Raw genomic sequence first — 27337 nt, forward strand, 5'->3', positions numbered from 1 at the left:
CCTACTAAAAGGTTGTTTCATTGTGTTTACTTGAGAAATCTACTGAAGTGTAGTTTCATTGTGTTTACTTGAGAAATCTACTGAAGTGTAGTTTCATTGTGTTTACTTGAGAAACCTACTAAAGTGTTGTTTCATTGTGTTTACTTGAGAAATCTACTGAAGTGTAGTTTCATTGTGTTTACTTGAGAAATCTACTGAAGTGTAGTTTCATTGTGTTTACTTGAGAAATCTACTGAAGTGTAGTTTCATTGTGTTTACTTGAGAAACCTACTAAAGTGTTGTTTTATTGTGTTTACTTAAGAAATCTACTAAAGTGTTGTTTCATTGTGTTTACTTGAGAAATCTACTGAAGTGTTGTTTCATTGTGTTTACTTGAGAAACCTACTGAAGTGTAGTTTCATTGTGTTTACTTGAAAAACCTACTAAAGTGTAGTTTCATTGTGTTTACTTGAGAAATCTACTAAAGTGTTGTTTCATTGTGTTTACTTGAGAAACCTACTGAAGTGTTGTTTCATTGTGTTTACTTGAAAAACCTACTAAAGTGTAGTTTCATTGTGTTTACTTGAAAAACCTACTAAAGTGTAGTTTCATTGTGTTTACTTAAGAAATCTACTGAAGTGTTAGATTTCTAAAGTCGCCTCTCGCATTTTACAAATGTGATGCATGTAGAAAAAAGGTAGAAGAAGAATAATTTGAACTACAAACTACAGAAGTTGGTTAAGATTACGTGTGCTGTTTAATATCTTTCATGTTACCGTATGGTAGGAATATCTTTGAAGACACGAATTTTAAAACTTCGTGAGAAGTTTATTTATTTTTTATTTGTAGCTACTTTGTGTTCTTTTACAGTCGTTTTTTATTTACCAGTAATACTACAAAATATATTCCACCTCATGAAGTACATGGAGTATCACTTCTGTGTAACTGCTAACTTGGCGCTCTCACATCTGCAGTATGTTCACTTCACGATTAAAAAAAATTGTAGCAGCAAAATAAACATCAAGCTTGTTTGATTGTTTAATCTTGCGGTAGATGTTTTTCCGGAAGCTATAAATAAAGAAGGGAAATCAATTATGATCCCTACAAATTCAATAACTAATGTATAGTATCGATAGTAAAACTTGTTTGCGAAACAGTGGAATAAGCACGTGCAAGAAATTGATGTTTGCATCGTAAACATTGTATCCACGGGCCTTGTCAATATTCTTGTTCGTCTTCTTAATGAGAAAAGAAACAGAAAGAACAGTAGTCGACTCTCTCTCGCAGGCAAAACATGTATTGAAGGGAATATTTTGATGGCCATGAAAAACAATGGTAACAAGTTTGTCAAAAGATCACACGCAAATTTTGTTTCATTTAAAAACACCCGAACTTACTCGTTCTGTAGTATACATTTTTGCTGGGTCCTGATTGCTCAGCTTTGTTAATTGTTGTAACGCTTATCATATACAATGCGTTGCTGTTTATATTTTCTATATCCAGCGAAGTGACATTGGTGATTTTGTGTATGCAGGACGATTTGGTGATATTATCGTACAAACAATGGCTGGTTTTGTATAACAAATCACCATGTTTATTTTCCATTCCATCATCATTAGGTGTGTCCCATTTTATTTGAATTGACACATCGTCCTTTCGAACAACTTGAATATTCTGAATGATCTGCGGACGAACTAAAGGAGAAATTTAGTCTGGATGTTGAATTTTGTTTTCCCGCCAATTTGCTACCGCAGGCTTAATGTTAGTTTCTGTAGTAGTATTGTTCGAGTTGCTTACTATATTACTTATGTAAGCTTACTTAAACAGATTTAAATGAGTCTCTTTCTCAACACACTTTCTCTCAATTTCTCTCGTTTTATTGCAGCTGATGGGCAGTTATGTGGGGTTCCGAGGCTAGTCGCTTTCGAAGTTATGACTCTATGACTCTATACGCTGTGACTTGTATATTATTCAAGCAGTATGTATTATTTCGCAGTAGTTTGACGTAATAATAAATAAGTATTCACTCACCCATTCTCTTCGTTTTTAGAAATACATGTTCGTCTTTACTCATTCCAGCATTGTTGGCACCGTATACTGTAATGGTATAAGCTGTAGCATTCTTTAATCCCTTTAGTTCAATATGATTCTCTTTCGTATGATATGAGCGGGAATAAGCATTAACCGTATCTGCAATGATTGTATATTTCAGCGCTTTTTGATCCTTTCCCCAACTTAGAGAAATTGTATCGTGACCAATATCTTTCACTTTAACAACTGGTTTTGATGGTCGTTCTACAAATTAAAAAATTGTTTCGTAATAAAATTGCGATAAAATATGCTTTTCTCCGTTAGAAGAGATGAGGAAGAATATCAGTTTTGTCAACTCTGATGCTATTCTTTCTTATTATTATTATAATTTTCCCTCTAAAAAAGAAGCCTTTCTTATATAAAAGTAAAAAGCCCTGGGATCTCTCATGTTTTAATAAATGTTTCTACACTGATGCAAACACCGTCAATGATTGGACACCCATGACGTACGTTTCAATGCAACTGTGCATAAAGCATGACTTTTTGCTTTATTTTTCTAAACTATTTAATTTTATTCTTTTCATCTATTTATTTGTTTATGTTCACTTACCACAGTTGTATGCCAAGCAATCACCATAACTTTTACATTCTGTCTTAGGGATGCATTTTCGACTGTCATGAAGACATGTCCAATGATGTTCGGTAGAGCATTGGCCTACAAACAAGCGAATATGTTACAGCAATGTTACCCTGACTGCAGGAGAATGTACGCTGATTGAGGAAGATAATCATGATAATTTATATACGAAAAGATGTATGTATTTTTGTCAAAAAGAAAGCAAGAAAACAAAGATCAAAAATGTTTATTTTTCATATACGCTTCGCACAAGCTACTATTTACCTGTTAAAAATACTATTCCCGCCAAGATTCTTTTACTAAGAAGTCCATTGGTAGCTCTGCAATTATATTCTCCAATATCATTGGTGGAAATGTTATTTATTGTCAACTCGTATATCTCTCCTTCGCCTTGCATCGTTTTACGGATGTTTATTCTTTCGTTCTTATTTACAGCATTTCCATTATGAAGAAATGTAACATTTGCTCGGGGATTTGAATAAATGAGACATCTGGTGCGAAATGTTTTTGTCTCTGTTGAATTCATCTCGATAGATATGTTTTCCAATTTCTCGTCCACTGATTCGATTGTTATATCTGGAATTAAAAATTACTGATCATTTTTTATTGTTTTTTACTTTATGTGAAAACAATAGAAGCCCTTAGCAAAAAAATTCACTTACAAGACTCCGGCTTTATTTGTATGGTTTTACTGAAAAGACTTCCAGTTTGATCGTCCAGCTTGCATTTATAGTTTCCAAAATTTTTCGACACGTCCTTGAGTTGCAGTTGGTGTTTTTCTGAGTCAATTTTTAAGTCTTCATTTTGCGACACAATTTTGTCGTCACGATACCACGTGATTAAGTATGACTCTTCATTTCTGTTTTTCACGACACATTGAAGCAAACCCTCCGTATATTTAATTTCGACACTTCCATTGACAGTTTTTACAGGGTTGGCAACTGTAACGTATAAAAAAGCATGCAATATTATTATGCATGTCATAAGCAAAGTACTTTTAGACATTCTAATCATTGTTTTAACCTGGTTGGACGCTACACTAAAAAATTAAATACCTGAAGATTCGACCAAGAAGAGTGAAGCAGTCAATAATATTTTTATGATGTACATCTAAAGAGAAATATTTTGAAGGTTGAACAGGGCGGTAAAAACTTGAAGGAAAAAAATAATACTAAGCCAATTTTAAGTGAAAAAATATATAGTAGGTGCAACCAAGGTGTTCTCGCTGTTGTCGTATGTGAAACATTTTGTAAAAAAGGCGAACATAAAAAATACATACCTTTTTTCTTTCTTTTTTTCTTTTTTTGTTCTTCTGATTTTTATGTTATTTTAATTTTTAAACCCTAAAAATAAAAATAAAAATAAAAAGAGATAACTTGATAATAAAAACTCGCCTAGAAAAGATTGTGTGAGGACTGGAGTAGAATTGAGGGGAAGAGACCCCAATTGCCATCTTTAAAATTATCCAGAACTTTGTTCTTAGAATCGGAACAACTCTGGACACCACTTTATACGTCACGCAGTTGAAAATTATACAGAAAGATGACCGATAAGTTTCTGTACGCCAAAAACAAACTCATATTTTAATATCGCAAAATCTTTTCCGTCTTTTGCAAAAACAATTTTATCAATACAATGAATATCTGAACTAAATAAAATACAAATATACGTAAATAAATAGCAAAACGAATCCTCTCCGTCTCACACATTTTCAGTTCTTCCTTTTCCTATGTTCTTTTTTTCGAATCGCACGAAATTTATGTGTAGTATTCGCAGCATCAAACCTTAAAAGGAAGTACAGAAACATATGAATAAAAATCATTAATCAAATATGAATTATGTCGAAATAATACAAAAAAATGCATATAATAATAACCGATTTACCATACGCTTCAGCGTGTCTATTTAAAGCTAACATCAATTTAATTTATGCGTGCATAATTAATCAATGTTTCGTGCATAATTAAAGATGGTCTTATGAAATTGATTTGTACTCTGATTGCATGCTACTCGATATTTGACATAGCTTCCATTTACAATCAAATCTCGTTTTCAATATGATCTAACATCTGGGTCATTATTTTCTTAAACTCATTTTCAGCACCTGTGTGGAGTTAATCTCGTTTCCAGGGCTCTTTTTTTGCTTTTGGACAAACGAAGAAGTCTGGGATTAAGGTTACTTTGTAGTGAAGGTTGGGTTAATTTTGTATAACTTTTATAACGATAATCTCTTCTTGAAAAGAAAGTCTTATTGACTTGAAAAATATAGAACGAGTTAATATGAAGAATACTAATAGAATAAAGTCAAGAAATTTGTTTCGAATCTCTACATTTATTTTTTATCTATATTATAATACCCGTATACATTTGTCCGTCCGTCCGTCCGTCTGTCTGTCACGCAAAATGGTAGCTTAGTTGCGCAGGTAGCGAGACGAACGCAATGCGGTATAATTTTTGTGATTTTGTGACATCGTCCGTGGTTTTGATCTAAAGCAAAAACGCGTGAGTTTCATCATAAAAGACTATGAGATTTGGCTTCAACTTACGATCAATCCTGGTCCCAATATGGTACCCAAGGCCTTCCAGTTTTATGCGCAGAACATTCACTCATCAAATATAAAAAAAACAAACCCTGGAGACAATGTTGATCAAATGCTTTATTTCACAGAAAAGAAGTCAAAGTTTTTTTTATGAAAAAACACTTTTCTCAAATTTTTTTTAAGGAAAGCACGTGACTTTAACGTTGTAAAACGAGCTGTTCTGTAATCGTCAAACCGCAGTCAGATGTTCATAAATTTCAGACAATAAATTTCACAACAGATGAAAAACTAGTCATGTTTTTTAGTGAAAAAAAAATTCGCGAATATTTCACTTATTTGACTTTTTTTTTCTGCATTCATGCAAAAACGTTCGTTAGCGCTCGAAGTTTATTACACAAACGTTTTACGCAACACGCGAAAATATAATTTTTAATAAACAAAACTGGTTGAGGAAAGGCGTCAAAAATTTTTATGTTTTGTCTAAAAGACATTTATATTTTGTGTAAAAACTTAAATTTTACTTTTTTTTTTGTTAGGGGGAATTTGAATTGGTGCAAAAATTAATACGCGCTAAATGTTATTTTACACTGCGCAAATATTTTATGCGAATAAGGGACTGCACACAATTGAATTAAGCTAAAATATCTTGGTTCTAAGTTTTGTTGCGGGGGAAATAACAACAAATTTTCTTCTCATCTATAATTTTCTCAGATGTTTCCTACTCTTTCTCAATACAGCTTTACCATATAAGAGAATGGCAATGACGTCAAAGGTAAAACCTGCGTAACAACACAGCGGTAAAAAATGGTTTGCGGGAAAAGTGAAGATATTGTGTTTTATATTCTGTGAACCACAAGCGAAGAATTCGTTACTCTTTAGAAAAATTCCAAATATGGAAATCAGAATGACGTAATAGTTTTGCGCTTTGTGACTAAATGAAAACTTATTTATGAATGGGAACAATGGAAATGAAACAGTGACTACTACAAAATTATATTGTGCAAGAAAAAAGTCTCTTAAACTCACAAAATTTCAGCTCCGTGATATTAATTTATAGCGGTGTTGCCGCACTATTTGTTATCTTGTCCCTCATCATAACAATTGACTACTGAAAAGATTTTTAAAGAACGTACGCTACGACACCAGCAAGTGCAGCTTGACATTTTATCAACCTTTAGAATATATTCGAAACCCTATTGTGTTACTCTTTTTATTAAAAAAAGACGAACTCTATTTTCCAATCATATCACAAGGCACAAAGTCAAGCAAGCACCCTGACATGTAACCTGGCCAGTCTAACATTATTGTCTTCTACTTCTTTCACTGCAAAATAACTGATCTTCCCGTAGACATATGTTGTTGTTTTTTTCTCGGATGAGTCCCGACTGTAAAGCTGGCCGGACTACCTGACCTGATGTTGCACTTGCCATGTCACATGTCAATACAGATGAGAAAAAGCTGAAATTACTTAAACTGCTTATCTTATCAAGAGCAAACAAACATGAACCATATATAGCTATGCAAAGAGAAATTCCATGACTTTCTTTTTTTAAAAAAATTTCTTTTTTCAGGCTAAGCAAAATCCGATGACTTTTCCATGTTTCCGAAACTTCACGAATTGTGACCACCAATAGCGTCTCTTTTTGACATCAAAACATATGTTTTGTTGCGTCCCAGAAGTTCATAAATGAGAGAAGACAAATCCTTAAATCTTTATTAAAAGAACACAAAAGAAAGCTCCCCTCTTATAAAGCTTTTAAGTGTACAAGCATAAATTGCAATGAATATCTGGCTTCATAACCAGTACACCACGTTACTTCAGATTTTTTTTCGAAGCATCATAATTTTACGGATTTGCATTGGGCGAGTAGAAAAACATAGCTGTGTTACGCATTTTTTTGCCGATAATATTTTTTTTTCGAATTCTCAAAAATTAATTTTCCTAAGGAAGGTATCCTTCTTCTATATTGTATTCACAGTCACAAAAATAAGTATTGGAAGAGAAAAAAGCAGCAACAGATTTTCCCTTGGTGATGATGTTTACAACAAATATCGTTTACATAGTGTCACGTGATTTATGTTCTAATTCTTCTACTCAACTTGGATTTGATGTCCAAGAAATTCCAGTCTTGTTATTGACGCTTGGGTACATGTCTGCTCTTGTATTGCTCTTATTGGTAGACTTTTTTTTGATCACGTGTCCGGAAATACAGCATTGTAATGTTCTCCCAAACCATACTGGTGACGATGGTATCTAAAAAAAAAACAAAGCAGGTCTCATCTAGGTGGAATTAATTTCAATTAATCTTCCTCAACTCCCCTTCGGACACGAAATCTCTTTTTTAAAATATATTTTCGATATTTCTTCTACTCTGGTGTGTTTCCCAGGGTAAATGACAACTTCCCTCGGGAAACAAACGTTTTAAAATACAATTCTGAAGAGTTATCTTCAGTATTTGAGCTACATGGATGTTTTTCTTAAGTTTTAACTCGATGAATTTATAGAGACAAACTTTTAGTATAAAATTTTAAAAATTCTTCAATTAGCGAATTATGTAACGTTGGAGATGTTACTGACTTGTTTCTTATAATATTTTTATAATTCAGTTGCCAGCCCACCACACTTTTATAGACAGAATTTTTATAAAAACGTTGTATATTTTTCTTCAGATACAGAATGAATTTTATAAACGTAATAATGGCAAAACTTACGACAAACGAAGAGGTTGTCGCTCGAATTCTTCACCAATATGAACAGTCGGCGTTGAAGCTTGATACACTTCAATCGGATATTGTAATACTTGTGAAATCGCTTTTAGCTAAAAAAAACAAAGTAATTTTTTCCGATATCAAAAACCATTTTATAGGAGGGTAAATAAATTTTCGAAAAAAAGTTGAAATAAAATAAACAGGGCGATGCAAAAATCATTGAAAGAACCTTTAAACAGGGCGGTACCAAAAACAGGGCGGTGCATAAAACAGGGCGGCTTACAAAAACGGGTTATAAAAGAATCGATCAATTTACCTCTAGTTGTCCGCCCCATGAGTTTGTTTCTTTAATATCACTGCAATATTTTTCATATTCATCTAAGATGGATTGAGGTTATTAGAAAACGCAAGTTTAATATAGGAAGAAGAGGAAGGGAAACTTAACAAGTAACAAGATAACAAGTTGGCGACAGATGGATGTTTTTTGTATTGTTTGGAAAAAGAAGAACAATAGCCGTATCTAGGAAGTTCGGAGTCCTATGATTGGTAGGACTGGAAAAGTAACACAATGAAAAATAAAAGTTTGCGGAAGAACTCTTTTCGTATGATCATATTTCAGTTGGAAATTTTTTTTTGGTCTTTTCAACTTATTGTAAATATATATTTTCAGCCTTGTTTCTTTCTTACAAAACACTCTGTCCTTATAAGCTTGCCATCTCTTGATTCAGAATACTTTGAGATTAAGTGGAACCAAGATTATTATTTATCTTCTTACCTGAGGTGAACATTTCTCCAGTTTGAGTATTTGTTGTGAAAGGTAGAAAATCATGCATATGTTGCATCATGTATGTCGATGTTTCCTCACGCAGCTGCGATAATCTACTCTAAACGAAAAAAGTATTTTTGATCGAATGTGTCAACTACTCAAATGCTTTTCACAATCGAGATAGTGAATAGTGAAAAAAAAAACTAGCTTTTAGTGTTTTTTTTCACTAAACGGTGTGGAGTACGCCTACAAGAGATTTTATCCATCGTTTCTTCTATTGGTTTGTGTGCAAATTTGAAAGATGTGTATTATCGTTCTTTTGATACATCACAGCGACACATTTTATAGTTTTCATGGTCACTTACTGATATTAGTCATTTAAATACACAAAAAAACATAAATGAATGAATGAATGAATGAATGAACGCAAAAGTGAATGATGAAAACAAATCAGTTCCGTATGACACTCGTATACAAACCTCAGATGAGTCACCTAGCTGCATGATAACTGACTTATACAGGCTAAAAAGATAACGACGTAATAATATTGTTTTGCCTACCATTAGAGTACATAACATTACATAAGGGGGCAAGGATTATTGCTAACAATTATATGAGCCATGATTTTTAATTGTCATCTGACAGACATCGTACCAATTTTTATGCCTTCCAAGCTAATACAGGCAGTTATCAGGGGTACAGGGCATTTTTGCCCCCCTTCAGCCTTTTGGCACTACACTCGATCCCTATACCCTGATATGAATAGCGTTACCATGACAAACGTCCTATGTGGAAGAGAACACCAGATCGCAGATGTACTTTTTAAACCTTTTTACTTTTATAATTTAGGAATTTATAATAGTTTTTCTGGCATAGGTTTCTAGGTACACATCTTAAACTAAACTAAAAAAAATTATGCAAGAAACTATGATCGGTAACAAGAAGATTCGCTTTAAAACCAGAACATAAAATGCTGTTCAAAGTATTTTTTTCTACTCTTCAAACGTCACTGAAAAAAATGCCACATCAATAAGTAGCAAGTTTTTACACGTTATCACACCATGTCCAACCAGTAGTTTCAGATCATGAATATTATCTCGGATTTCTTCTCACTAATACCAAAAACATTTTACAGTCCACGTCTCATCGAAATGAGCCCAAATTTTAACTGATGTATATTCTTTGGAATGTGTAAAAAAAAAGGAATATAAGACATAAAGAATAAGTTTTGCTTTGTGAGCTATGAGTCTGTTGTGAGGATCAAACAATTGGAAAAGCACTTACCAATTGCCATCCGGTGTGACCTAAAAAACAAACAACGACTGGTCACTAAACATACTTTTAATTAATACATCTACAAGTTTGTCTGTTAAAAATTCAGCAGAAACTTTTTTAATTATTTCGTCTGAAAAACAGAAAACACACAAATACATGTGGTTACAAAACTGAGGAGGTATACTACTATGACGGAGATAGTGTAGTATTTGGCGTGTTATCATAAGGTTTCATGTTTGATTCCTCATCCCACTAAACTTTAAATGTAGTGTTTTCAGCTTGGTGCCATCTACTGACCGCCAATCGGCTTGTGTCGTAGGGAAGCAAGTTAAAGCAATGCTATGCCTATCTCTAGCGGTATTGTAACATAGGTACAGTTGAAGTGGAAGAGCCAGCCGTTAGGATGAAATCCCCAAGGACGTTAAAACTCCCCGTTACTTACTTACTTACTTAGGTTAGCTTCAACACTTTTTGATATCAGTGGTAACAGCCTTTCTATTAAAATCTACGTCACCACAAAATCCAATTAAGGATTTATTAAAATGACTAAAATAAATACCTCAACGATTTTCAAGCCTTTTTTTGTGAGAAGTTCGTCGAATAACTTTGCTTCGACATTTCGTGAATGATGAAGAGCTTCTTTCTCTCCTTCTTCGAGGCGTTGTTGGCGTGCTCTTTCTTCAGCCTCTTTTTTCTCCTAAAATGTTGATACACACTAAATACGAAACAAGTTTGTTTAAAATATATTATATCCATTCTCTCCATCTCAGCTGACCTAGCGCTTTAGTGTAAATTTAGAAAAAAAACCTTAATTTTCTCTCTCACTTGACAGTTTACGAAAAATAAAACTAAGGGAGGCAACTCTATTATGCCTCCAAACAGAGAAGAAATCTTACAGAGAGAAGCCAGGTTACAATTCTTGAATTTAAATTAAATGCGTTCCAAGATAACTAAAAATTTTCAGCTTGCATATTGCAAATAGCCAGGATATAGTCACTGAAATGACACAGTAAACTTCAACATACAAAAAGAAAATAAATTTAAAAGGTATTAAAGGGAGAACTGTAGATCTGACAGTAAATATTGAGAGGGAATAATTTCGAAATAGTATCTCACCCTTCTCTTCTGAGCTTTCGAAATTTTCTTTGGTTGATCACCAGTGTTTTCTACGTCTCCATCTGCAACAGTGATTGATGACACACCATCTATGATCTGCGAATGACCCGTTGTAGTAGTCTCTGCCTGAAAAATAGATTGCACAGATTTTATGAGAACACTACTACTGTGCTGGAAATACAAATGTTTGAATTACATCTGTTGTAAAACTCCACAAATTCACATTAAGTGGAACACATACTATTCCACAAATAACGGAAACCACAACAATAACAACTACAAATGACGACAACAACAACTACGACGACGACGACGACGACGACGACAACAACATCAGTAACGACGACGACAATAACAACAACATCAATAACGACGCTACAATACAACAACAACATCAATAACGACGCTACAATACAACAACATCAATAACGACGACGACAATAACAACAACAAAAGCATCAATAACGACGACGACAATAACAACAACATCAATAACGACGACGACAATAACAACAACAAAAGCATCAATAACAACGACGACAATAACAACAACAAAAGCATCAATAACGACGACGACAATAACAACAACAAAAGCATCAATAACGACGACGACAATAACAACAACAAAAGCATCAATAACGACGACAACAATAACAACAACAACAACAATAACGACGACGACAATAACAACAACAAAAGCATCAATAACGACGACGACAATAACAACAACAAAAGCATCAATAACGACGAAGACAATAACAACAACAAAAGCATCAATAACGACGACGACAATAACAACAACAAAAGCATCAATAACGACGACGACAATAACAACAACAACATCAATAACGACGACGACAATAACAACAACAAAAGCATCAATAACAACGACGACAATAACAACAACAAAAGCATCAATAACGACGACGACAATAACAACAACAAAAGCATCAATAACGACGACGACAATAACAACAACAAAAGCATCAATAACGACGACAACAATAACAACAACAACAACAATAACGACGACGACAATAACAACAACAAAAGCATCAATAACGACGACGACAATAACAACAACAAAAGCATCAATAACGACGAAGACAATAACAACAACAAAAGCATCAATAACGACGACGACAATAACAACAACAAAAGCATCAATAACGACGACGACAATAACAACAACAACATCAATAACGACGACGACAATAACAACAACATCAATAACGACGCTACAATAACAATAACAACATCAATAACGACGACGACAATAACAACGACAACAACAACATTAAAAACGAAAACAACAACAACAACAACAACAAAAACAACAATATAGAGTATAATTTAAGGAGTGCTTTTAAAGAAGATTTTTAGCTTGTTTGAGAAGATGACGGTATTTTTATAACAAAAAATTGAGAAGAAACATGGAATAGCTGGTAAAACTACAATTAAAGAGACTTAGGAGAAAGTTGTTAAAAATTCAACTTTAGAGTTTTGAGGAGTTTTGAGGAGAACTTTTAAAACTGAGGAGAATTGGGGAGATGTGGCAACTCTGCAGCATCAATGACATTTATTTTAATAATTTGCGAACACTTTTCCAGAAAAATGAATAACATGAAATTAAAATTCTGCAAATTTTCTATTTTATTACTTCTGATTATAAAACTTAAGTTTGCCAAAATTTATTTTTTCCTTATTATATGGCTGTGTAGATGGTTGGGTGAGAGAAATTGTGAAAATGAAATAGTGACTCTCATGTTTACAGATGAGTGGACATGTAGGAAACTCCACCAAAACAGACACGAGTGTAGTTTAAACATACTTCTTTTAATTCCCTGCTTTGTTTTTCATCAAGTTCACCTTCTAACTTTGCTATATCAATCGCAATCTGCTTTTTCTTTTTCTTGTCACCTTTTGGCACACTGTGTTTGAGGTTTTGAATTTTTGCTAAAAATAGAAACTAAAAATAACTGTTGCTTATCTGTTATTTTCACAACAAAAAATTTTACACACAGTCAAAATTGTATTGCAATGTCGAGTAGACGTGCCTATCACATTTTTTATGGAAAAGACGTAACTTTCAAAGCTAAGGTAATGCAATTAAACCTAACTCTATACGGTACAGGGGGAAAATATATTGGATACAGCTTTAACAGAAGGTTCAAATTCATCCTAGAACAGAAGTAACTGAATTTTAAGCAGATAGTAAGAATTTGGTATTAAGGAAGGAAGATATGGGAGTAGCACTCATACTGCTGTAGATAATATTCAATAATATTTTACCTTGTAATTCTTTTTGTTCTCTTTTATGTTTCTGTTGCAATGTTTCCTCTCCGTCCGCCATATATGTTTTATATTTTCTATATATACTATATATTTTTTATTCTATAAAAGAATTAGTGAATGCTATAACAAAGGTCGTTTCACATATGCGATCCAAATTTCATGAGAATGTGAACATTTACGCAGACGACTTTATGGAGACTTTACGCAGACGCTTTATGGAGGTTTTGACCACGTAGGACTCTGTGTGCATTTAAAAGTTATCAAAACCATAATACCACACTACTTCGGTTATAATTCTAGTTTTCAAAGCTCTAACATCATTCAATCAGGAGAAAATATAAAAACAGTCAGAATGTCCTGACTGTCAATGTCGTTTTAAATAACATTGTAATTTTTTTACATGCATTTTTTAACAAATTGTTGCTTTTGTATAATATTTTAATTTTCATTTATATCTGTTCAAATTAACATACGAAAAATACAAGTAATGCCACTCTAAATGTACAAATGTGTTAACATAAAAAATGGATAACAAAATAGAAATTGTAAAACTTTCATAAATCTTTTAAACTATCAAGATGTTATCATTGCAGCTCTCTTTTAATAAAAAATGTTTCATAAAAAAAAATAGAAGAAGGAAGTGTCAGTGAACACGAGTTAACATTTAATTGTACTGATGTCGTCAAAATTCAAATGACACATTTTTTATTTCTTATTGACTTCTTTATTCGGAGAAACTTTTTTGGCCTTTTTCGCGAAACTTTGTCTCTCGAAACTTTCAACAATGGCCATTCACGAAAGTTTAATCAGTACAAACTTTCTAAATTGTTGATTCGCGAAAGTTTATCCACTAAAATCTAAAAAAAATTTGCTGGTTTTAAAAGTTATTTCTTGACTCGCCCTCACTCGGCTTGCCCTCCCGATACAACTGGCGCTGGGAACGAGATTGGAATAAACATGGAAATAAACAAAAGCGATGACGTTTCAAATGTATGTATGGCTTATAACCGAGTTACTGGCGAAGAAGACGATGACGACGAAGCGTGAGAACCGGAAGAAGACGAGCCTAGAAATGTCTTTGATCTGTTTTGTAATTTTGACGATGAACCCAATTTGTAAATAGAAGTTTTTACATACTATTAGAAAGAAAATTACATCGTTAAAAAACACTTCTTCCTTTTTCTATCATAAGAAATATAGGCCACTTTTTTTATAAGTACATAAAAAATCACAAATCGCGAAAGTTTACCTTGCCAAAATTTTCCAATTTAAAATTTCGTGAAAGTATATCTCGCGAAAAATTTTTAATTTGTATATTCGCAAAAATTTATCCAAAAAATTTCACGAGTTTTTGGACTCGCGAAAGTTCCTCTCGCAAAAGTTTCTCTCGCGAAAGTTTCTCTCGCGAAAGTTTCTCCGAATAAAGTACCTAAGAAAAAAACACAGTCAAAATTTGTAATCCAAACTATTGGAGAAAAAGAAACCAGGCTTAGGTAAAATTTTTAGTCACCAATGCAAAGAATTACTCGCTTTCCCCTGACTAAAGTTGGGCATGTAGAAAGAAAACCTTATTATATTCCTTCCTTCTTACATTTCTCTTCTGTAATCATCAAAGTTTATTAGTTAGTACAAAAATGACACAAGAACCTTTTAGTTCTCGGAAGATTTATTGTTGGGTTAAATTAAGTTGGAGAAAATTACTAGTCTGGGATTAAGTAAGTTGAGAAAATTTTGATCAACGACCCTTTGAATTAGTTACTTCTCCCCTGTTTTTCTTCCAGATAAGGTATGCAACATTAAAGGGCCTTTTACAATATACATCTATCTTGCTATCTCTCTGATCTGCTCAAGGCCAGTTTAAAATTTACTGTTATCACGTTACTCATCACACATTACAAGTTGCACTTTTAAAACACCCTTCTTTTTCGCATACTCAATAGCCTGACAGGCTTTCTCAAGTGGAAACTCCTTCTGCAACATATCAGTTAAATCTACTTTTCCAGATTTCAAAACTTCAATTGCCTTATCAAAGGGGCCACATCTTGAACCAATCAAGGTCAGCTCATTTACTACAACATCTGCAGCGTTGAACTCTGTGCTTCCCTCATGAGTGCTTTTCATAACAAGTGTCCCACGTGGTCGCAGCATTTGAATAGCTTGTGAAAAAGCACACTTGTTACCAGTGCATTCTACGACAACGTCATAAGCACCATGGTCAGATTCACTATACTCGAGAGTGGTATTTATCCCATCTTTTTTTAACAAGGAAAGTTTCTCCTTGTGTCGTCCAAAAACTATGAGATTGCAGGAAGTTAACTTAATTGTTTTTGCTATCAACAAGCCCAACTTTCCATCACCAATTACAGCAACTCGATCAGACGTTTTGATTGATATCTGCTCTTGAATTTCCAATGCAGCCGCTAGTGGTTCCACAAAACATAAATCTTTGGAAGATAATTCATCAGGAACAACAAATAAGTTCTCAATAGGCAAACTCAGGTACTCTGCATGAGTGCCATATCTGTTCACAATTCCCATGACAGTTCGTTTTGCACAATGTCTTTTCAAACCCATCAAACAATACCTACATTTCTGACACACACAGTTAATTTCGCCTACAACACGCTTTCCCTTTAAATGTTTAGGTGCACTCTCGTCAATAACGCGTCCCACAAATTCATGACCAATGACACCGCAGTACGGATAATAACCTTTAATTAATTCCATGTCAGTACTACATATTCCACTTCGAAGAACTTTGACAACGACTTCACCCTGTGTAGCAGTTGGAGTGTCAATGTCTTCACGAAAAGAAAGTACTTTGTTTTCAAGCCACAAAGCTTTCATGCTGTAAATTTTTATATCTATTCACGAAAACGGTTTTATTTATTTCGTAAATTAATGTTAGCAACAACCATGGTAATAACTACTAATTTATTCTTAGAACTTAAAAAAAAACAGGTGCATAATAAACATATCAGACATAGCACAAAAATATATTACACTATCTGTGTTATCTCTATTAAGAAATAGAAAGATTCAAACTACGCATACAACATCTGTAATTAATGATTTACATTCTATCTTTCTTGTAGCAAATTAAATTCAGTATAGTGTAGTAGTAGACCTAATTTTTTTCATACAAAGCATTTTACAAAAATTTCCAAAATTCATAAAATATTTATGTTTGTAGTAGCAAACATTGATGAATACTTCAAAATAACTTGTTAATTTGTTTTCACTGTGAGCCCCGTGAAAACAACCATAATAGAAAACATTGCCACAATTAAAAATATAAAAATTATCGCTGTTGTTGTTTTTCATTCCATTGAAATATTTTATTGGCTCTAGCCTTCATCAACCCTTTGAAATATCATAATTCAGAGGCTTAAAAATTATGTGTCGTTTTCAAATCTTATTTATTGTTTTAGAAGAGCCAAAAAAACTTACCTGACAACACAAAAAACCGTTATTTATCTAACTGAACACTTGAACAAAACTGGAGGAATCAATCAACATTGACCAATACAAATGCAGAATTGCATTTTAATTTTTGTTGATCAATGTTGACAGGACAATAAACCTTTATTTAATGCTAATAGGACAATAAACCTCCAAAAGCTATGTGTCATATCGATTTCCCCTGTAACATGAATTATAAATAAAACAGCTTAAAACAGTAAATAAAATAATGCATACTATCCATAGCCATCTCACAATAAGATTTTGATGACGTCAGCAAACTGTGCACATGTGCAAAATGTTGATCTATGCAGATCAGCAACCAATAATCCAATAATCATAATAATGTATGTATCAAATATTTGAACAAGGACGGAACTAATTTTTAAGATTTCTAATGGCATCATAAACAATTGGATTTTAAATTGGCTTAGTAGAATTCCACTAATTTTACCCTAGTGTAGTCCTACTTGTTCACCCCAGGAAAGATGCCAATTTTCTAATTGTTCTTAAGCTGTCTACCTTCAAAGGCCAATGCAATGACTTCAGCAATTTTGTCATTAATGTAAAATGCTGACTTGGCCTAGATGTAATATAGGAATATACACTTACAGAGGACAAATTTAGAATTAGAAATAGTACTATCTGAGCGATCAACATTAAAATTCCTCAGCAAAAAGAACATGTTTGCATGATTTTACGTTTAAAAATAGATACACAATTTTACTTCATGATGCGTTTGTACTTACATTATTTTATTTAAATTTTTAACAAGACATACACAAGCTCAACATTACCTGTAACTGTTAGGTTGGGACCTCATTTTGTGGAAGAAGAATGAAACTTAGGATCAACAATAATTAAAGGGACACCTGTTGTTATTGTCACTACAAAATTCAGCTTCAAAAAAAGTCTAACATGTACAGATCAGAAGATAATTAATATCAAAGTTAATGTGACATCACTTTTTGGAATTTAAACAGTTTTTTCTTAGTGCCTTTCATGAGCATAAAATTTTCTTTGCAGTACAGAACAACTTAGATTCAATTTTTTTACAGTAAAAAAATGCTTATGTCAGTAATAATGTGTTTAAGAATGCATAAATGTATAAAGCCCTCCACATTTGACAGTTTTAAACGTCACCCCATGCTTTGAACAGAAACGCATTATTCAATTGGTTTTTGGATATTTCGCAAATAAAATTAAAATTCTTATTTTACATTTCCCATTTTACTATTTGTTGAAGTCTCAAAACATGACTTGACTGTATCACATAGAGCTGTATTCCTTATTTTAAGTTTTAATACCTTTACTGGCATCCAAACCATCAATACCTTCACTGGCATCCAAACCAAGCCTCAAACACAGCAAAATAGAAAATTAATATTTTTTTTATCGAGTGGGAATTTTATTCAAGTAAAACGCAGTGATAGTCATATGGAAATCCCAAGAGTGGTGCATCACAATTAACAAACTTTAAAATTTTAAAAAACAGTCTAACAAAGTTATGGCTAACAAAGTGGATTGATTTGAAATTAAACCACACATTTGACACTTCTATTACATACAACCTCTATCTGAAGTTTTAATGATTATTTTAAAATATATATTTAAAGGGTAGTTAAGTAATATTATTGAGCAGTAAATTCATTTATTATTGTTTATTACTGAGATATTTACAAGTTTTGAAAATAACAATGAAAATATCAACCATAAATTGAAATATATTTATAGTATCAATGGCAATTCGGATTAAATCATTTACATTCACTCTGACTTTGTACAAAAACATCTTTTGCAATGCAACATTATTAAAGTACTGAAAGATTAACATGAATTTCATGATTCAAATTAGAAATCAGCCACAAGTAACAAATTTTTAAGTAGAAGCAAAAAATAATGTTATAATGTATTTGCAAATCTAATTTCACAAATTTAAAGGGGGTAATTTTAGTCAGTAAATTTTAAACTGCTGATTAGAATTCATGGATGAATACTTTACAATACGTTATTTCATATATTTTTTTAAAAGTTAGTGTTGAAGTTATATATTACATTACAATTATATTATACTATATATATTACATTACATTTTATTAACTGTTTATTATTTTTTATTATTTATTCTTTCCTTTCCAAAACTTTAATCGTTTAAAACTCATCTAAAAAAATAAACATGAGAAAATAACATGATATAAGTTATCTAGCTTACTTAGATTAAGATTAAGCTTTCAACGTAATTTTTACAAATTTAAAAAAGCAACATGAACCCTTAAACAAGAGAAATAAGGTTGATATCTATGTGCAATATTATGCGACACAATATAAGAAAATTTTTTTCTTATTCTTTTCTGTGTGGTTGGGTCGGTGGAATAAATGTTTTATAGTCATGTCTTATTTCTGAAGCTTCAGAGGTATGTATATCATTGTCTGTTTCGTATCTGATTGAAAATATAAAATAATAAACAAAACCGACTAATGGTCAAAACACACACGTTAGGATCATTAAATATGGTGACTAAGATGTGACCAGTGCCTTCAAGAAGATTCCAAAGAGAGAAACGAACAAACAGATCTTTTCTTTCAGACATTCTGCTCCATCTCTGGAATATTTAGAAACCCTGGTAAACATTCAAAACTGTTAAAAAGCAGCTTAGATTTAGGTTTGCAATGTGCTAAAATGATTAAATAACCGTGCTTTGTGCCCTTCATTAATATTTTTTTCATAGCGTTTCTTTTTATAACCTTTTTTTTAAGAAAAATCCTGCAATGACATAAACTTCTACAACTGACCTTAGATGGGAATCGATATAGGATAGGATTTAAGTTAGTCAGTTGGTTGGAAAATCCACAGAAAAAAAGGAATACCTTTCTACTTCCAGTGCTAGTTATGGAAGCTTTACCAACTGAGTCTGTTTCATCTTTTGAAGAATCTAAGTTACTGTGAGAAGACACACTTGTTGACTTCTGTGTTGCAGTTTGCAAATTCTTAACTGAAAACAAATCCTTTGATGCAGGCTTTGAAACAGGAGAACTTCCACCTTGACTTTCTTTTAGGTTTATGCTTTGTTTTGATTGCTCAGCTTTCATATCAAACTGTTGTGGTAATGATAAACGAGATGGGCGTGAAGGACGGCTAGGCTTCCGTGGTGCGACATCTGACAGGCCATTCTGTGGTACTGCAGGAGGACGTGAAATTTCAGGTTTCTTTCTAATTTCACCATCACTTTTAGATATGGCTACAACAGGATGCAAGTCTTTTACTTTGTTTTTACTAGGCTTTAACATTACTGAAGTTTCAGAGGTATGTATATCGTTCTCTGTTTCATCAAGCGGTATACTCCTTTCACTGATTTCCGATATGTCATCCTCTGTGTTGATTTGATTAGGTAATGCATACCGCTCCTGTCTGGTTTCAACTAGTTTCTCAAGTTTCAGATTCTTAATTTCATTTTTAAATTCAGAATTCTCCTTTAATAGTTGGTTTATTTCTGCTTGCAAATCTAGATCCTCATTTACCTTATTGGAAGATTCCTTTCTGTTTGACTTCCAGGTATACTCTTCACCTGATGTCATGTTTTGTCTATTAGCAAGATGTTTATATCTTGTAATATCTTCATTCAACTTGACATTCTTTTCACGCATTGCATTAAGTTCGTTTTTTAAGGCCATGTTGTCATGTTCTAATATTAAGACTGTATTTTCTTGCTTTATTATTCTGTTTTTCCTAGAAAATATTTTTTTGTGACAATATGATTATCACCACAGGGGCATTATGGAAATTAAAGAATAGTTCAGGAAGTTAAATACAGAATTTTTAGAAAGAACGCTTACATTCCTAAATCAAGTTCTCTTGCAGTAAACTTCTCAACCAAATACTTCATTCTTTCTTCCAACTCGTTACATCTCATCAATTTCCTACCAAGCAACTCACAATTTTTTTGACGAAGAAAGTTTAATCTCTCCTGCTCAAATGATACTTTTTTCATAGGTTGTGGCAATGAGTAAGGCATCTTTTGTTCCTATGTAGAAAATAGATATAGAAAAGAAAAAAAGAAAATTCATACACAAAATCCCCAAAAGGGGAGTACATTGATTTATATTTACACCACTTTGTACTTATTTGTTCTTTTATAATATCAGAGAATCACAAGAAAGTGGACAGTTTGCATCTTAGCAAAAATGCTACTGCTCGTAAAAAAATTAAAAAAAGAAATGCCATAAAACTTTAAAAAACTAACCTTCATTTTTAATTTCTCTAATTCTAATGAATCAACAAAACTTTCATGTGTCATGTGTTGACTTTTCTCTGACTTTGGAGTTTCAATTTTAATAACTGTTTCATTTGCTCCTGTAGAATTAGGTGAGATGGTTGACAAAGTCAATTCACCAATACTTTCAAAAGATTCTTCTTCTTTATCAAGGGAATATTTGTTTTGTTGTTTCTCATTTTCCATTATAGCATCCATTTGCATGCTCTCAGTTGCTGATAAATGCTCTCCTTCATCTGTACTATACTGTTTGCTTATGCTTTGAGCTGAATCTATTTCTGTTAGAACTTTTGGTGCTTTTTTAAGTTTATTCAAATTATCTTTGGAAGTGATGGTTTGAGGAATTTCAGGCAGAGAACGCGGTTGTGAACTTTCATCTGCTGACACAGCTTTTTCCTTCCTATCACTACTGTAACTAGGCAAAATTAGCAACTTGGTAGAAACAGGAAGAAGCTCTTTTGAAGTCTGCTGAACTACTTCTCCCTCATCTTTTTGCTCAACCATAGGTACACTTTCTTTACCTGAAACAAGATTTAAATTTTGAGCAAATAATTCACCTACACAGCCGCGGGAATAAGCAGAATTTTGCCAGCATTACTTTTTAGAAATTGCCATTGTGAACTTGATTGGTGTGAGAAAAAAAATATTTACAACAGCAAAAAAATGAAAAACTTTTCCACTCTTTACAGCCCATGTAGTCTCAGTTGTCTTATGAAGTACAATTCTAAACAAGGGTGGAACAATCAAAGTATTTTTTAATATTGATTGTATACACTTTAGAAAAAAAAAACTATTTATATCTTATTGTTTTGATTATATTTTTCCTTTTATATTAATTAAACAATCCATTATTTTATGCAATTGGGCTGGAATAGCTTGTTAACACTCACCTACCTTTATATCAATATATAAATAACAGATTTAAAAACTATTAAAGCACATAAAAAATGTAAGGCTAAAAAAAAACAATCCCAACTAGATGTTGTGGTAAAATATGACAGCAACTATTGCAACTTTACTGGAAAACAAACTTACTTGAATCAGACTGATCTTTGGAGGTTCCTTTAAGTATTTCTCTCTCTACTTTATGCTTAACAACGGGTACACGACTTTGGCCTAAAACAAAATTTTGATTTGCTTTCAAAAATAGCAGGACAAAGAACTGCAAAATAAACATAAAAAATTACATACTAGTTTTTTCTGGAAATAATGGTGAGGGTGATCTTCCTGGTTTTCGTTGTAAGCTAGGAATAAGAAAAATGTTACAAAACTGCAAAAAGGATCTTCGACATATATATTATAATGGATTGTTTTATTTTGAGATACAACAAAGGAGTGGTCATAAATAAAATCAACTAAAATTCTCTCCCTGGATCAAAAAAACTTTGCTATTAAAATTCTAAAATTTGCTATTAAAAACTTTGCTATTAAACCTTCACGTGCATTTGAATGACTTACGAAGTTTGGTTTTACAAATTTATGAAAAGTTATGTTAGTTCTGCTTATCTTGCTTTTAAAGTATTTACTTAGGTATCGCACATTTTGCAAATGCACAGTTACTAACTAAAATATCAGACTGCTTTATTCTCTGAATTATGAGGAAATACTTACTGTTTATGTTTTTTTGGTATGGCAGGTAATTTACCAAGTTCATCTACAACATTTGGGTCAGCCCCATTTTCAAGAAGCAGTTCAGTTATTGTTCCTGAATTGTCCATTGCTGCTCCAAACAGGGGAGTTCTAGGAACAAAAAGTTATCCGAAGATTAACAACTTTAACCACGGTGCAAAAAAGAAAGTTTTTATTGTCATAAAGGGCAACATTGCAAATACAAATCACAAAATAAAATGTGGTAACTATAACTTTTTCATCTCAAAATGGCTGACTTGTAAATAAAAATATGGTAGCTTTAAATGTGAAATGGTGAATCAGATGATAACACACCTTGGCAGCCGAAAAATGAACAACTACAAACACAATTCACAAAATTAACTGGATCACCAGCAGATACAATAGTTGGTTTACAAAGTACATATTTTTTATATTAATCTGATGAAAATATATAAGTTAGTTCTTGAATATTGTGTTTTCTATGTGAATTATAGCTGTTGCCTTAAATTGCATGAACATCCTTTTTATCAATGAACTAGGACATAACAATAAATGATTATAATAAAAAATGAAGCTTGTGTGAATTTGTATGTCGTTTTATGTAGACTATGTGTGTCTCACAGACAGAAAGTTTAATATTGTAATTTTTGTAAATTGGCTATTTGATTGCATTTTGGGTACATGGTGAAAGAAAAGAGATGGGTATATTAAAAGTGTAATCGAAACGTAGAAATAAAAGATCTATATGCATGACAGACTCACTTTAGATAACATAATATAATAACAAAGAGAACTGAAAGTTAAAATAAGCAATTATTGAAGGTAGTGTAGAGAGAGAGAAAACTGAAACTTGTTTATTTAGACTGAACCTTGCAGACGTCTATTTACAAGGACAACTTTTTTAAACATTTCCTGTTGATTGTAAAACAGAACTACAAATGTTGACTTTCTTTCTAAGAAATAGGTAATTTTTAAGTTAGCTTTCCCTTTAATATTCAAGGAAACTCTTGACTGCAGTGATTGTTAAAAGTGAATAGACATACCTTCCTTTCTTATCTTTGGTGTTTGGATTAGCATGATGTAGAAGCAAGTATTTGACAACTTCGATATACCCAAGTCCACATGAAAGGTGAAGTGGTGTAAATCCAAGCTAAAAAACAAATCAACATTGATTATCAAGGTAATTATTTATTACCTATATTTAAGAGAAAATTTTTAGAAAAGGAATAACACATCAACAAGTTTATATGCATGAAAAAATATTTTGACAGACACGAATAATACATGCAAAATTATACAAAGGATTGGCCAATGCAGTACACTTACAGCCACACAACTAAAAAGCAAAATCTTCTTTATCAATGTGGTGAAAATTATGTTGTGTAAGCTTTATTAAGGCAAAACAAAAATTTTTTAAAACAAAGCAAGGAGTTAGTCACTTGTTTATTGGGAGATTACTGGGAAATTTATAAAGCAAGACCCGTATTCCTGCAGAGAAAATTAAAATACCACCAAAATGGGAATATACATTAAAACAATCATAGAATGGGTTTTCAATTTAAAATATCTTTGCAGAGCTAAACTCTAACCATGTATGAAAAATTCATCAATAATGAATATGGATTCAATTATAACTTGATTTAATTATTAACAACATTTCTTTCATAAAAAGGAATCTGATAAGATTACTAAAAATGTAATTGCAAATAAGTTTACAGCTTCCACGAAAGTCACTAATATTTTGATAGAATAGAACCCAAGGTTGAAGATCAACTAATTTCAAAATGGATTAATATGATGGATACAGATGAAGAAACAGATAATATTGTTGCTAAGTAAACAACAAGTTTATTGTCTTTGAATAAGAAGTTGATTTGTCACAAGTCATTATTTAAACATCACAGTCATCTTCAGATCTGCAAATTTGTACAAATCTATGGAAAACATTCTTTGTTCCCGCTCTTCGCAGCTTATGGAAACAAATGAATTGTCATTTAATGAATTGTTACCAAGTGGTAGCCTTGTAGTACAGTGTTCGCTTCCATTGTGAAAGACCTTAGGTTCAAACCACCCTAGCCAAGTCATGCCAGAGACTATAAAAGTGTGAGTCCATGATTTCACGTTAGTGCTCAGCAAGACAATAAAATTGATATCTTAGGCAGTTGTCTAGTTGAGCAGTGGCTGTGCTTGCACCAATTTTGTAGTTGGACATAAATGTTCACATGGGAAAAAAGTTAACAGAAACATATGGTAACAATGCTTTTTACAGAGTCCGAATAAATGTTATGGGATGAAATAAATGCTCATATTACCAATATTGGAATTCTTATAGGGAAATTTTTGCATACAAATTCCACCTATGAATTTAGCATCTAATTATACAATGTCAATTACCTGATCCGGGACGTTAATATCAGCCTTGCCATCTTCAACTAAAATTTCTACAAGTTGTATTTTATTTGCAAGTACTGCTACATGAAGTGCAGTTGTTCCACTCTTTTCATAAGTTGTTGTCTGACAACCTTGCAATATTAACAGATCAACACAATCAACTGAGCAACTTTCCACAGCCTAAAAAGGTTTTGAACTCAAATAGTATATATTCTGTGTTGTCTGCTAATTGAAAAATAAGACAACAAATTATAAAAATTTTATTAAAATAGCAGCATATCTAGATACCTTAAATAACGGTGTTTTTCCAGTAGCATCCTTTGAGTCCAGCAAATCCAAAAGTTTGGATCCTTTTATTAATTCTTCTAAAATCTCTTTGTAACCAAAAAATGCGGCATAGTGATATGCCGTTCTATAATAAAAATAAAACATGAACGTGTGAAGTTGACTTTGTTTTTTATGATGTTTAAAATTACCAATAGTAAAAAAATTATGACAGCGATTAGATTAAATTAAATACATGCCTGCCATTCTTATCTTTAAGAGTTAGGTGTTTTAATGGATTCAGTTTTAACAGTTTCTTAACCTTCTGTAGATCTTTCATGTAAACGGCATTGCATAGCATAGGCAGCTTAGTTGCCTCTACTTTTTCATAACTCTTACGATCAGGATTGTAACTGTCACTACTCTTTACACTTAGATGTTCTGATATTTTCTGTTCTTTTTTCGTATCTTTCAACTTTTTCGACATGGCAGAAAAAACCACAACGCATCTACGCAACTACATGACTGCAGCTAAATATCATAAGACCATTAATGATTAAAAGAATTTAAGGTTTTAATGTCTTAAATAACTTTACAAACGCTTTGTACTTCTTAACCCCTTTAACCCTCCTACTTTATCCCCATTACCCAGGTTAATTATTGCATGTCACCTACACTGTTTCATGTGCAATAAAATTTAAGCCACTGAGTTAATATATGGCACATTCTACCAGAGAAAGCAGTGTCCGCCACTTCAATAAACATTTTAAAAAGGTTTATTCAACCACATTTTGAGACTATTAGGGGGCTCTCTACACAAGTCAAAGAAGACTGCCTGCCCCAGTTCTAAAACGACCATCGATGTTGACCTCCTAAAGACCATACTTGTGGATTTTGCTGTCCTATTATGGCACCACATACAAAAAATTTTTATAAATACATACATTTTTCCTTTTTTTATATATATCAGGATCTTATATGGCACCACATATATATAGATGACTTGCTGTCTTGATAATTTGTTGTTTTTATATTTTTGGCAGGCAAAATAAAGGAATTCAATTGGCTAATAATTTTTTTTAAAAGATCTGATTTGTTAAAAAACTATTTGCCTGCCGAAAAAAATGTAAACAAAGTTTATAGCAAGTCATCTTATCTACCTGCAGCAGAGTGTAGAAAAAAAAGATAATTTGTTGTCAAATAAAAAAAACCAAGTGAAAAAAAACCAATTGGATATTGATTCACCACGCATAGCTATAGCTAGCCACCCAGTGGAAACCTTTAATATGAAAATCCATTTCAACAGAATATACTTTTGACAATCGAATGAGGTCCTTTCAAATATTGAGGAAACTTATCTTTGGTATACTAGCTAAGTCAGTGCCAGTAATAAAAGCATCATATTTGAACAACACAATCTACCTTACCTGAAACAACTAATTAAATTTTAGCATCCTTAAGTTTAACATTTTTTATTTGTGAAGTTTAGTCTAAAACCAAAACCAAATTGATTTGTTTTTAACACCTTAGTTAAACTGAAATTAAAACTAAATCTAGTTGATATGTTTTTATTGTGTGCGGCTGCTAGCTAACTTGTACCAAAAAAATCGGAAGCAAACAACGTTGCTGCTGGACGTTCAACTGCACGTGAGTAAAAAATATATAGTTAGCTAAGGTTTGCATAGTTGTATAATACATCAGATAGTTTTGGCTTTGTCACCAATATATTACCCTCTGGTTAAACAGTAGTATGATTTTAAACAGTAAGAAAGTAGATTAGTTAGCTATTCACCACAACTAAACAAATCACGAAAATAAAATTGCACTGTTTGCCTTCCATTTTAGCTACCATTTTGATTTGTAAACGCAGAAAAAGGAAGCCCGGTGCATTGGACATTCACACCAAGGTGATGCTTTTTGTTTATATCGGATTACTTTGACATAACATGAACTGGATCGCAATGTGAAGAAGGGTTTTTAAATGAAAACA

The 27337-nt window shown here is 32.4% G+C and overlaps 3 protein-coding genes and 1 long non-coding RNA gene across 5 annotated transcripts in view; all 4 read right to left on the reverse strand.

Annotated features, from left to right (window-relative positions):
- Positions 1 to 677: 677 nt before the first annotated feature.
- On the reverse strand, positions 678 to 4208 carry LOC130614161 (uncharacterized). Its single transcript, XM_057435571.1, has 8 exons — positions 3927 to 4208; positions 3703 to 3757; positions 3310 to 3588; positions 2912 to 3223; positions 2621 to 2725; positions 2011 to 2274; positions 1377 to 1673; positions 678 to 1047 (listed from the first exon to the last, which is right to left on the reverse strand). Exons 2-8 carry the CDS (start codon positions 3755 to 3757, stop codon positions 959 to 961), a joined length of 1401 nt encoding a protein of 466 aa, XP_057291554.1. The 5' UTR covers positions 3927 to 4208; the 3' UTR covers positions 678 to 958.
- The window catches only part of LOC130614166 (uncharacterized), a 41529-nt gene continuing 14978 nt past the window's right edge, over positions 787 to 27337 (reverse strand). Inside the window, exon 2 of the long non-coding RNA XR_008975824.1 lies at positions 787 to 840. This is a non-coding gene — a long non-coding RNA (uncharacterized LOC130614166). The remainder of the gene's footprint in view (positions 841 to 27337) is intronic.
- On the reverse strand, positions 7208 to 13471 carry LOC130614163 (deubiquitinase OTUD6B-like). Its single transcript, XM_057435573.1, has 10 exons — positions 13346 to 13471; positions 12885 to 13009; positions 11054 to 11179; positions 10497 to 10634; positions 9947 to 9966; positions 9142 to 9184; positions 8672 to 8780; positions 8213 to 8274; positions 7900 to 8006; positions 7208 to 7441 (listed from the first exon to the last, which is right to left on the reverse strand). Exons 1-10 carry the CDS (start codon positions 13404 to 13406, stop codon positions 7381 to 7383), a joined length of 852 nt encoding a protein of 283 aa, XP_057291556.1. The 5' UTR covers positions 13407 to 13471; the 3' UTR covers positions 7208 to 7380.
- Positions 18914 to 27124, reverse strand: LOC130614160 (POTE ankyrin domain family member F-like). Of its 2 annotated transcripts, XM_057435570.1 has the most exons (11): positions 25608 to 27111; positions 25372 to 25495; positions 25087 to 25263; positions 23736 to 23842; positions 22693 to 22821; positions 22273 to 22325; positions 22117 to 22197; positions 21052 to 21602; positions 20645 to 20832; positions 19679 to 20537; positions 18914 to 18972 (listed from the first exon to the last, which is right to left on the reverse strand). In XM_057435570.1, exons 1-11 carry the CDS (start codon positions 25832 to 25834, stop codon positions 18928 to 18930), a joined length of 2541 nt encoding a protein of 846 aa, XP_057291553.1. In that variant the 5' UTR covers positions 25835 to 27111; the 3' UTR covers positions 18914 to 18927. The 2 variants fall into 2 exon arrangements, with proteins under 2 accessions (XP_057291553.1, XP_057291552.1); XM_057435569.1 differs by having other exon boundaries at positions 18914 to 20537; positions 25608 to 27124.

Source organism: Hydractinia symbiolongicarpus, chromosome 11 (assembly GCF_029227915.1).
Source record: "Hydractinia symbiolongicarpus strain clone_291-10 chromosome 11, HSymV2.1, whole genome shotgun sequence".
Classification (NCBI taxonomy): Eukaryota; Metazoa; Cnidaria; class Hydrozoa; order Anthoathecata; family Hydractiniidae; genus Hydractinia; species Hydractinia symbiolongicarpus.

Excerpts from the sequence above, each read along its gene's own strand:
- LOC130614161 (XM_057435571.1), bottom strand. The coding sequence starts at position 3,757 with ATGTACATCATAAAAATATTATTGACTGCTTCACTCTTCTTGGTCGAA. Across the intron at positions 3,589-3,702 it reads CTTCTTGGTCGAATCTTCAG|TTGCCAACCCTGTAAAAACT; the intron begins GTATTTAATTTT and ends TATACGTTACAG. Across the intron at positions 2,275-2,620 it reads TTGCTTGGCATACAACTGTG|AACGACCATCAAAACCAGTT; the intron begins GTAAGTGAACAT and ends TTTAATTTGTAG.
- LOC130614163 (XM_057435573.1), bottom strand. The coding sequence starts at position 13,406 with ATGGCGGACGGAGAGGAAACATTGCAACAGAAACATAAAAGAGAACAA. Across the intron at positions 8,275-8,671 it reads TGGAGAAATGTTCACCTCAG|ATGAATATGAAAAATATTGC; the intron begins GTAAGAAGATAA and ends AATCCATCTTAG. Across the intron at positions 7,442-7,899 it reads CGACAACCTCTTCGTTTGTC|ATACCATCGTCACCAGTATG; the intron begins GTAAGTTTTGCC and ends TTTTTTTTTTAG.
- LOC130614160 (XM_057435569.1), bottom strand. The coding sequence starts at position 25,834 with ATGTCGAAAAAGTTGAAAGATACGAAAAAAGAACAGAAAATATCAGAA. Across the intron at positions 25,496-25,607 it reads CTTAAAGATAAGAATGGCAG|AACGGCATATCACTATGCCG; the intron begins GCATGTATTTAA and ends TTTTTATTATAG. Across the intron at positions 20,538-20,644 it reads AGAGAACTTGATTTAGGAAT|GAAAAACAGAATAATAAAGC; the intron begins GTAAGCGTTCTT and ends AATATTTTCTAG.